This window comes from Echinops telfairi, unplaced genomic scaffold (assembly GCF_000313985.2).
Source record: "Echinops telfairi isolate 266 unplaced genomic scaffold, ASM31398v2 ScPeMD7_60;HRSCAF=208, whole genome shotgun sequence".
NCBI lineage: Eukaryota > Metazoa > Chordata > Mammalia > Afrosoricida > Tenrecidae > Echinops > Echinops telfairi.
This window is the reverse complement of record NW_022103958.1, coordinates 19,083,193-19,095,313: the sequence shown is the minus strand read 5'-3', so window position 1 is coordinate 19,095,313 and position 12,121 is coordinate 19,083,193. Positions and strand designations below refer to the sequence as shown.

General features: G+C 40.2%; 1 protein-coding gene across 1 annotated transcript in view; it reads left to right on the top strand.

Moving 5' to 3' along the window:
* The window catches only part of PRRG4 (proline rich and Gla domain 4), a 25,098-nt gene that overhangs the window by 8,997 nt on the left and 3,980 nt on the right, over positions 1–12,121 (top strand). Inside the window, exons 3-5 of the mRNA XM_004708409.2 lie at positions 1,705–1,868; positions 4,318–4,366; positions 6,806–6,938. Of these exons, the coding sequence (XP_004708466.1) occupies positions 1,705–1,868; positions 4,318–4,366; positions 6,806–6,938 (346 nt within the window). The remainder of the gene's footprint in view (positions 1–1,704; positions 1,869–4,317; positions 4,367–6,805; positions 6,939–12,121) is intronic.

Sequence of the window (12,121 nt, the reverse complement as noted above, 5' to 3'; positions counted from 1 at the left end):
ACAAATGCGCTTTACACAATTGATGTGTGTATGGAGTGGGATAACAGTTGTATGAGCCCCTAATAAAATGTTAAAAAAAAAAAAAGAGTTGTATGAGCCCCTAATAAAAGGATTAAAAAACCGAAAAAGAAAGCTCTGCCTTTCTCCCATGGAGCAGCTGGTAGTTTTGAACTGCTGAACTTGAAGTTAGCAGCCCAACGCATAAAGTTAATATAAAAGAAAAGGGGAAAAAAGAAAAGAAAAGAAAACATCTCGGACATGGTGTGGCTGTTCTCACAAGGCTAGGAATAAATGTCAGCCTGGGGTCACTCACAACATTAATCGTCCAAGCTCTCTCCTTGGTCCTAAGCTGTCTTTTGAATGCCCACTCTAATAAAATCTTTCGTGAGTAAAAAAAAACCACCCAGACTTTTAGATTCTGTTATGCTTCCGATGGAGTTCTCACAGAGCTTTGGAATTCCTGTCTCTCAGTAATGTAATCTGAACCAGAATCTCCTAAGCTTTGTTTGGGTGGCACCAAAATGAGTTGAACATTTGTGGGTTCTTTTTTAAATACTGCCATGGTGGGATGTTTTGGTATTGTGTCGACCTGGGCTTAACCCTGTTTGCCATTTACCTTCTCAGCACATGCAGAGGGAGTCTTGTAAAGCTCTGTAGACACATGTTTGCAGGAAGAGGAAGTGGGTACTACTTGGCAAGGGCTGAATGTCTTTTAATTAGTCTTATAATTCATTTAAAGCTTTATTTGTAATTCTATTCATGAGGTTCAGTATAAACTGGAATACGAAAGGTTATAATGTTAGAACATAAGGAGATCTTAATGATCATTGAGTGCAAGTCTCATGTTTGATAAATGAGGGAAAGGCGACTGGAGAGAAAAGTGGCTTGTCCCAGCACACATAGCAAGTAGCTAAGTGAAATCAAAGCTAAGAATCCCTCCCTGTCTTCTAATTCTCAGTCTAGTACTCATCCCATTATGCCACTAACTATGCTCTGTCGGGATGATAGGAAATCAAGTCTAGAAATAGAAGTGTCTAATTTGCCATTTATTGGAAAAAATAATTTGCTGGGGGATAATAAAAAATCCTGCTGCCACCAAGTCAGTTCCAACTCTTGGTGACCCTATAGGAGAGTAGCATTGCACCAGAGGGTTTCCGAGACGGTAAACCTTTACAGGAGTAGACAGGAGCAAGTAGACTTGCTTCCTGAGAGGGACTGGTGCATTTAGACTGCTGATCTTGCAGCTAACGACCCCACGCTTAACCCACTGCACCACCTGAGTGCCTCTCTGGAGAGAAACCTTGTCAGGTGCTGTTGTCGGTTCCAGCTCACAGCAGTCCTTCGTACTCCAGGGCGAAACACTGTCCCATCCTGCACCATCCTAATTGCTGTCATGACGGATCCCATCGTAGCCGCTGTGTCAATCCATCTCATCATGGTTTTCCTTTCTTTGCTGCCCTGCTACTTTATTTATGCTAATCGTTTGGGCTATCATCAACTCAAAAATGCTCAGGAATGATACCAGCATTTGTATTTGATATTTGGTAGAAATTCTTTTGGGTGAAATTGCTGCTTTTTTGGTCAAAATTTAAAAGCATACAAGAAAGAGCTAATTAGCTACCTAAAGAAAACAATGTACGTTTTCCATAACTAAAATAGTTTTCCTCTGTCACTGATATTTGAAATCTTTTCTTTCTTCATCAGTCTTTACTTCAAAAGAAGAAGCCAACGTTTTCATACATCGGCGCCTCCTCTATAATAGATTTGACTTGGAACTCCTCACGCCTGGTAACCTTGAGAGAGAGTGCAACGAAGAACTCTGTAATTATGAGGAGGCCAGGGAGGTCTTTGTGGACGAAGATAAAACGGTAACTTGTTGGCTAATATTAACTGGCTGGGAAATTATCAAATTGTGCTTAAAGTCACACTTTTAGCCATACTTTTATGTTTTCCACAAAATCTGAGCTGGCTACTGCTTATCTCTATCTACTCTCTTAAAATAGTTATTAATCTAATTAGACCTAGTTTTATATCTAATTAGCTGAGTGTACAACATAGAGCGAATTGAACTTCAAATAATATTTGTATTAGCCCTCTTACTTAGGCAGTGCTGTTGTTGTTAGCTGCCATCTAATCGAGCCAGACTCATAATGACCCCGTACATGTGCAGAGTAGAACTGCTCTTGAGGGCTTTCCAGGCAGCAACCTTTGGAAACAGATTGCCAGGCCTTTCTCCTGAGATACCTCTGGGTGGGTTGAAACCACTCACCTGCAAGTTAGTGTGTTAGTCCGGGTAGACTAGAGATACAAGTTCATAGACACTCATATGTGTATAAGAAAGAGCTTTACATACAAGAGCAATTGAATATTGAGAAAACATCCCATCCCAGTCCAGATTCAGTCCATACGTCCAATATTATCCCATATGTCCGATACCAATCTATAAAGCCCTCTTCAGACTCACGAAACACATGCAATGATGCCGAATGCAGCATCTCAGCGCTGACAGAGGTCTCCATGTGACTTCTCCAGCTCAGGGCACTAGCGCAGTTCCATGTGTCTTGTCAGTAAACGGTATCCCAGGGAGTGAGCAGAGAGAAAAGTGTCTCCCGCCTCCAAGAAGGAAAAATAGGAGTTCCCAAAATTCTCAGGAGAAGGCCATGCCCACACAGAGGCCTCATTGGTTGTATCTTGATTGACAGGCCAGACTCAACCCCTCCAACCATAATCCTCTCAAATTGACACCAGATTATGTAACTACCACAGTTAGTAGTCGAACACTTAACTGGGTGGCACCCAGAAACTCCCAAGGCAAGTTTAAGTTTCATTTATTCAAGACTTAGAATATTACTCCTCTTGGAAAAATCATAAAATGTATCCGGAGGTAGAAATGGCCTTAACTTAAAAAAAAAGTATTTATTTGTACTGCAAGTATTTATTGACAACCTCCTACGTGTAAGGCACTCTTCCAGACAGTGAGAATCCAAATACAGAGCCCTTGACTTTCAGTAACTTACCCTTTAGTAATTCACTTAAAGTGTAATTGAATCATATTTGTTTATTCTGTTGTTTAAAAAAAAGCCAGCTGTGCCCAATATATTCTTGAAAAATGTTAATTAACCCCAAATTTTACTTTGTACAATAAGTATCCTCCAGCTCTTTTTCCTCTTCCTTAAAAGTCCCATTTTATTCTTTGGTCACTAAGCCCTCTCTAGGTACCTATATTATGGAATCTAATTCTTCATCCTTCCATAGAAAATCGCATTCAAATGTTTGCCATATCCAGGAGCCCTGGAGGCATTGTTTGAATGTTAGATTACTAACTTGCAAGGTCAGCAGTTCAAACCCAGCAGCCACTCTGAGAGAGAAAGACAAAGCTATTCTCTCCTGTAAAGATTTCTAAAAGCCCTGGAAACCCTTATAGGGCTACTGTGAGTTGTAATTGAGTTGATGACAGTGGGTTCTTAAAGAGGGGAAACAGCAAACTTTGTAATTGGGATGCTTGAGATTTTATTCTGTTTTCCCCAAAATCCATGATCTAATTTTATTACGATTCCTTAAAGTCATCTTTTTCTCTCTCAAGTCACACTGAATTTAGAGCTACCTCAGGAACGTTTTCCCAAATAATAAATGACTTTCAATTAAATCTGGCAAACTGAGGGTTAACCTATTATAAAAAAAACTTGGGAAGCACAAGAGTGGGCCCAGAGTCTCAACTTACATCTTTGGTGCTTTCACCAACCCTCTCGAATGCAGTATTTCCCATTCCTCCAAGTGGGTTATTCTCAGGACAAGTCTAACTCTTTATAAATAGTATAATCTAGCTTGTTGTTTAGGGAAAAAGTTACCTGGAGGCAAAACTGATGCCTGCGTGGGAGCTCTGGGCAGGTGAAGGAAAATAACCCCCTGCTGTGCAGCCAATCCCTCTGGCTCCCAGCCACCCTGGAGGACAGAGGAGAACTGCCCCCTGAGGTTTCCAAAGCCGTGACCGTCACTGAAGCACCTTGGTACATCTTACTCCCACAGAGTTTCCGGAGGTTTCTAAGCCCTAACCTTTTGGTTGACAGCTGAGTGCTTTACCCATTGCACCATGAAGGCTCCTTGAGGGGAGAAGGGTAAGATCTAATAACAGAGAGTTGGGACTGGCAAAGACATCAGTGGGTGGGAGTGCTGTAATTAGAATAAGTCGCACCCTTCAGCTTGAGTAAATGAAGATCCTACTCCTGGCACATGCCAAGAGTTTTGGTCAGTGAGATCAAATGAAATAATAATGAAGAAATTAAATAGACTTGGGAATAATGTCACCTTTTTTCACAGATGAAGTTTTGGCAGGAGTATACCATTCAAGGACCATCACCAAAATCTGGTAAGACACGGATTTACCCAATGTAATGTTTTTTCTCGCCCTCTGTTGGTTTACATTTTCATCTGCTTGTTTGAGTTTGGTCGTTGCTCAACATACCTACCTTGTGAATCCCAGGAGGACTTCTTAATTATGCACTGGGCCATCTAAGAGAAAGCTGCATTCATCTATTCACACACTGAAAATCAAGTTTGGTGAGGTACTGGGAAATGAGATAATTGGTTGAAAGCTGTTATAACAACTCAGCTAAGTCAAGACTTGCACAGAATAAAATTGCTGATTCCATTAGTGTCAAGCACTAAAGTATTTTTTTTTTCACTCTTTGTTTCCCGTTTTTACCATTATAAGTGAATAAGGTGTTTCAGAGAGCTGGATAGAATTAAGAAACTTCTAGAGAAGGACTATCCTTTATCTTATCTGTATTGATCTCTTTTCCCCCTCTGGTCATCTTCATCATCTGTGTTATTCTCTCTCTTTTCGTTTATAAAAAGCATTTTATTGGGTGCTCTAACAGCTCTTACAACAATCCATACATCAATTGTATAAGCACATTTGTTCATATGTTGCCATCATCATTTTCAAAACACTTTCTTTCAACTTGAGCCCTTGGTATCAGCTCCTCTTTTCCCCCCATCCTTCCCCACCCTCCCACCCTCATGAGCCCTTGATAAATTATACATTTTTATTTCCATATCTTACACCATCTGCTGTCTCCCTTCACCCATGTTCCTGTTGTTTGTCCTCCTAAGGGAGGAGTGTTATACATGGATCTATGCGATCAGTTCCCCTTTCTCCCTACACCTTCCCGCTACCCTCATGGTACCTCTACTCCCATTACTGCACCCGAGGGGGGTTTCTGTCCTGGACCCCGAGTGTCGAGAGCTCTTATCTGTACCCATGGACACGCTCTGGTCTAGCCATATTTGCACTGCGGTCATGATAGTAGGGGGAGGAAGCAAAGAACTAGAGAAATGTTGTGTTTCATCAGTGCTATACTGCACCCTGGCTGACTCGTCCCTTCCTTGTGACACTTTTGTGAGGGGATAACTGTCTACAGATGGGCTTTGGGTCTCCACTCCGACCCCTCTCATTCGCATTGATATGATTGTTTGTTTTGGGTCTTCTGATATCTGATACTTGATCCCATAGACACCTCATGATCACACAGGGCTGGTGTGCTTCTCCCATGTGGGTTTTGTTGCTTCCATGCTAGATGGCCACTTGTTTAACTTCAAACCTTTAAGACCCTAGACACTATATCTTGTAATAGCCAAACATTTGCTTATGCACGCATTTTGTCTTCAGCAATCATGCTGAGAAGGTGAGCATCACAGAATGCCAGGTTATTAGAACAAAGAGTTCTTGCATTGAGGGAGGACTTGAGAAGAGGCCCAATATCTTTTGGCTACCTTAATATTTAACATATAAATATATGTACATAGACCTATATCCCAATTATTATATATTTATGTATTTACATATATACATGCCTATATTTATACCACTAAAATGATATTTTGTCTCTTAGTTCCTTCCTCTATTTCCTTTTCCTTTCTTCCTGTCCCACTATTATATTCGACCTTCATTCAGCTCTTCTTAATTCCTCTCAGCTACATTGCACTTGATCAAACCCCACCAAGCATTCTATGCCCGCCTTGCCATTGATTTTAGATATCTTGTTGTTCCCTTGTCCCTGGGTTTGTTAGCTTCCCCCTCCCTTTCCGCCACCTCTCCTTCTCTCATGTCTCCCCCAGAACCATTGGTCCGATTGTTTTCTCCATGGAATTGTAAACAATTCTGTCTATTTTATATAGATAGATATGGGGGGAAAAAACCAAAAACCTATAAATAGTTCCAGGTCTGTCTGCTGACCCTTATGCATGTTTTCTGATTGGTTCTAAAGAGATGCCAAGCCCTGCTCCCCCTCCCGGCCCAACACCCCAATTCAGAAGTGTATTTTTGGGACTCCTTGGGGACTTGGTTGCTTTCTCCCCTTGCTGTGTATTGATCATTTTTGGCTGCTTTTAATAAGATTTTTCCCCAACTATTCTTTTATACCCCTTAGGTAGGGTCCCAGCTAGATGGGAGACTATATTATATAGTTACACCAGAGTTGCTAACAGGTTTATCTGAATAATATCAAATGTGTCCAGGCAAACAATAAATAAATAACAATCCCACTGAGTGTTGGATAGTATTCATTTAATATGACCTATATAAACTAAATTAAAGAATTAAGTACCATAACTAAGAACTTTTGGAAGTGTTGTTTTAAAATCCCTCAGATAGTTTCTCTAGCACAAAGAGTTTTTAAAAAAAACAAGCATTAATTATAACATGCTTACATCCTAAGCTGTTTTGACCCAGTGTTAAATGTATTGAAATCTCATGTGGTGCTGTTCAGTTGTTATAATTAATGTTATTTTAATAATTTCTTTTAAGAGGATCACGGAGAAAAAGTGGATGCTTTCGGCCTTTTGATTGGATTGATCGCTGCTGGAGTATTTTTTATTATTTCTGGACTGCTTTGTTACTATATTTGTATCCCTAAATGTCGGAGACAACAATCTTCCAGGTAAGTACCGAACAAAACTATTTAAGTCACTATTATATATTGCGTATTACTATTTTTAGAGGGATAAAGCAAATGACTATTTTTAAAATTTTGTACTTAGGAATAAATCCAGAATTATAGGAGAGTTGAAAAGATAAGAGAGTGTCTGCATACCACCTCCTTCTAGCTTCCCCCAACATTAACATATGATACTCTAAAAATAAAAAATATAAAAGGCCACTGGCATCGAGTCAAGTCTGAGTCAGAGCAACCCCATGTGGGGTTTCCAAGGCCATGAATCTTAGCAGGAGCAGATCAAGATGAAACCAACTCCACTGCCATTGAGCCCATGTCGATTTACAGCAACCCTATATAGGGGTTCCCAGGCTGTAAATCTCAACAACATTATCATTCTCCCAAGAAGCTGCTGGTGGGTTTGAACCACCAACCTTGAGCTTAGCTGTCCAGCACTTACCCAGCAGCACTAATTACCATCGTGTGTTTATCAGAACTAAGAAACCAACATCAGTAAGCAGTGTATTGCTATTACCTAAATTCCAGACTTTGTTCAGGTTTCAACAGTTTTTCTGTTGCTGCCCTCTTTCTGCTCCAGGATCCAATTCAAGGTACCATATTGCACTTGTCATGTCTCTCCAGCCTTCTCTGGACTGTAATAATGCCTCCGTTTTTTGGTGGCTTTAAGTGAAAGAGATAATGATGATATTTCTGGGGTCCAAAATACCAAATACCAAAATACGGGGAATGCAGAATATTTTACATGTGTCAGCTTGTGTTTTAAATAGTTTCTGCTGAAGTAGGAAGCAAGGATTCTGCTTACGAAGCAACGGTTGGTGGCTTTCTACTCCACGAAGCAGTTATAGTCTCAGAACCCCCGAGGGTAGTTCTTCTCCATCCTATATGGTTACTAAGAGTCAGAATTGAGTCGATGGTCGTGAATTTAGGTTTTAATATATATCCTTATTCCCTTTTCAACACCTCTTTACCTGGTTTTAGATCTCTTGTTGTTCCCTTATCCCTGAGTATGTTGGCTTTTCTCTCCCTCCTCACCCCTTCCTCTCCCTTGTCCCCCAGGGACTGCTGGTCCTGTTGTTTTATCCTTGGGATTGTTTGTCCTACCTATCTTATATAAATAGACATAGGGTGAAAAAAACCCAAAAAACAAAAACCTGATAGATAGTTCCAAGTTTGTCTGCTGACCCTTATGAGTGTTTTCCAATTGGATCTGATCAGGTGTCAAGCCCTCTCCCCCAAATCAGAGTTTATTTTCAGGATTCCTTGGGGGACTTTGTTACTTTGCTCACCTTGCTGCCCTTTTGCACTCCCTTTGAGTTTCACTCCACTGTGAGTGGGGCAGCGGGCAGACTTTCTGTACAGCATCTCTAGTGCTATCTCCCTAGCTCTATGGGTCAGTGAGGAAATGTCACATGGTTTGGCTGGCCCTATGGGCCTCTCTCTGCATAGGCTGCACCAAGCAGGGATGTTTTCCCCAGGGCTTGGTGGGCCATGATGAGGTTCTCTGTCTCTCTGTCTCTCTCTTTCCCTCTTAGTTTGCACCTGTGTGGTTTGGACAGACCTGCCATGCTCCCTGGGCCAAATCTTCAGTGCTGTCCTCTGTATTACATTCTACTGGGGAGGGGGCTCAACATAGCTTGGCTTGCAATTTTTTTCATGTATACACTATAAAATATACACATATATTTTATGACTTTAGAAATTGCTGTTCTTTTTTTTTGAATGGCTGTTCTGTGTTCTTCTTTGCAACTTTGACTTTCACACTTAACAATATGTCTTAGATATATTTTCAGTGTAATATTTGTAAATCATTAAGAGAGTCAATTTTTATTGCAGTATTTCATTTGCATATGCTAAAGTAGTTTTTACTCCAAAATGTAACAGATTGATTCCTTTCTAAAATACATTAGCTTTTGCACAATATCTATTTGTGGAACAAGAACAAGGGATACTATCCCTGTCCCAGACATAGCCACAGTATAGTGGTTGACTATGTAAATTCTGGGACCAGACAGTTGTTATTAAACCGAAAACCAAACTGACTTCCATTGAGATAATGCTGATTTCTAGTGACCATAAAGGACAAGGTAGAGCTGCCCCTGTGAATTTCCAAGACTGTAACTCTCTCTGGGTCTAGAAAGCCCCAGTTTCTCCCTTGGTGTGGCTGGTGGTTTCAAACGGCTGACCTTGTAGTTAGCAGCCCAATAAGTAAGCACTGCACCAATTGGTTCAGGCTCCAAGCAAACTTATATACAATAGGATGAAAAACTACCTGGTCCACCCAGCCAGACTGTCTAGGGTTCAAGTTCTTGGTAATGGTAACAAGCTGTTTAACTCTGGTCATGCTACTTAAATATAAACTCTACCTCAGTTTCCCCATAAGCAAATTTGTAATAATAATAATGGAACTACTCCATTATGTAATTCCAGTTAACTTTCTAGGAAGACATGAATTTCAGAGAAAAATTAATGGTGGCAGTGTACCCAAGAAGGTAGAATGACAGGCACAAGTTGAATACTTTCAACTTATCCATGTACAAAAGGATAAGCAAAATAATCTTAATCAGGAACTTAAGAACTCTGATGAAGAGTAGCAAGTACCTGGAGGAAATGATGGAATGAGTACCAGCCATGTTGTTGTTGTTGTTGTTGTTGTTAGGTGCCATTGAGTTGTTCCTGACTCATAGCAACCCTGTGTAAAGTGGAACAAAATACTGTGTGGTCCTAGATCATCCTCCCAATTGTTGTGTCCGAGCCCATCACTGCAGCCACTGTGTCGACCAGCGCACTGCAGGTCTATCTCTTTCTCACAGACTGTCTGCCAAGTACAGTGTGCTTCCCTAGGTATACGGAGCTTATATTTGAGTTGCCAGATAAATTAAGACCACTTAATTTCCCTTATTTAACAGACAAGGAAAAATCAAGGTTTATCCATTTTCTAGGACTTTTGAGTAAGATTTTATTTAATGTAGTTTCCTCCACAGAAGGAGCCCTAGTAGTATCGTGGTTAAGTACTTGACTGTTAACCAAAAGGTTGACAGTTTGAACCTGCTAGCCATTCCGTAGGAAAAATATGTGGCAATCTGCGTCTGTAAAGAATCAGAATTCGACGGGACAGCAGGGGATTCTGTTTTTCTGGTTTCTTTCACAAGCTGGGGTAGCCTTGGAAACTCACAGGTATGAAGAAATGAAGAAATGGGCAAAAATCACCTCTAGAGCCTCGGCTTGCCTTTTGCTCTCTTTTTGCCCCATTTTAAAAACCTTGTTCATAGTGCTGTTTTTCAAAAATGTCAAGTCTGATCTCATGTTTACCCATGTCGTTTGGGGTCTATTCTATGACAGCACAATTAGTACTCAATGTACAATGCCTGGCATCTTTTTTCCATGTTTTTCTTCCCCTTTACTACAGCACCACTGCCTCCCTGCTTCATGTCCCTGATACAGTCCCACCTTTCTGTCTTTTCTTTTCTTTCTTTCTTCTTCCGAGAAGAACCCAAAGACAGAACAAGTAGTGCTGTGATCATGCATGGCTTCTATGCATGTTCCTGTGAAATAAGGAATCCCGGACAGCTCTCAGGTTAAAAGCAAGATTATACATGATGTTTGTACCATAGAATGCTGGATGGTTTAAATCATTTTTATACCTGCTGTCTCCCTTGGATTCTCACAGCAAGCCCCTTGAATGTTAGGATCTGGCAATTCCTATTTCAAACCCAGCTTAGTAGACATCCCCTTATATTTGGTTTAACTATTACATACTTACTAAAATACTCGTCAACTAATGTCCCAAGAAATTCTTCCACAGAGTTATTTGTTCCCTTTCTCTATTATTTTTTAAAATCTGGAAGTGGCAGAAGGTCAAGGGGGTGTTTGAGAAAGAAAGAAGGGGAAAAATCAGGCCATTGTGAGAAAAGTCTTTGCCTCATTCCTCTGAAAAAAACTTGCCAAGAAATGGAAAACAAGATCTTTTCATTGCTTAGTTCTTCTATTTTGTGGAGAAAATAGGCATAATATGTGGTCAGTTTGTTTGAGATGTAATTAGTGCATATTTTGCATTTCAATCATTCAAGATGCATGAAAAAGAAGTGTGGATATTTAATAACTTAGCTATAAACATTACTTCTACATATTTAAATATTAAAGATAATTTGAAAAAATATATTTCCTCAGGTTAAAATGTCTCTCTCTTCTGTTATTAGAAGCAAACAAGTGAAACTTTTAGTCACAAGCAAATGAATGTGACAAGTGACTTGCCTACCATGAGTGCATTCCAGATTTCTGACAGGGAAGGACTTCTGTTGAGCCTTCAAAATAAACTTGTTATTCTCTCAGTCACCTCTCAACTATTGAGGCTTGATTGTCCAGTTCCTAGATTTACACGGACCTTTTGCTTTTCTTCTCTCTGCAATTTTCTCTCCACCCTTCCAGGTTCAGATCTCATTGTTTCTTCCAAATGAAAAGTTGTTTTAAACTGCAAATTGACTAATTTCATTTTAGTGACTTTTAGTAAGTGTTGCACTGATAACCTCAAGGTTGTCAGTTCAAACCCACCAATTGCTCTTCAGGAGAAAACCGGGACGACTTACAGTCTCAGAAATTCCTAAGGAGCAGTTACACTTGCTGATAGGGCTGCTGGGAAGCAGAATTAATGCAGTAGTCATGAGATGGTTAGTTTGTTTTTAAGTCCTTTTATTTATTTTTATTTTTTATCATTTTATTGGGGACTCTTACAGCTCTTATCACAATCCATACATCCATCCATTGTGTCAAACACATTTATACATTTGTTGTCATCATCATTCTCAAAACATTTTCTTTCTACTTGAGTCCTTGGTATCAGCTCCTCATTTTTTTCCTCCCTCCCCCACCCTACCTCCCTCACAAACCCTTGATAATTTATAAATTATTATTTTTTCATGTCTTACACTGTCCAATATCTCCCTTCACCCACTTTTCTGTTGTCCGTTCCCCAGGGAGGGTAGTATATGTAGATCATTGGGATCAGTTCCCCCTTTCTCCCCAACCTTCCCCTTCCCCTCCTGGTATTGCTACTCTCATTATTGGTCTCAAGGGGTTTATCTGTTATTGATTCCCTGTGTTTCCAGTTCCTATCTGTACCAGTGTGCATGCTCTGGTCTAGCCAGATTTCTAAGGTAGATCATGATACTGTG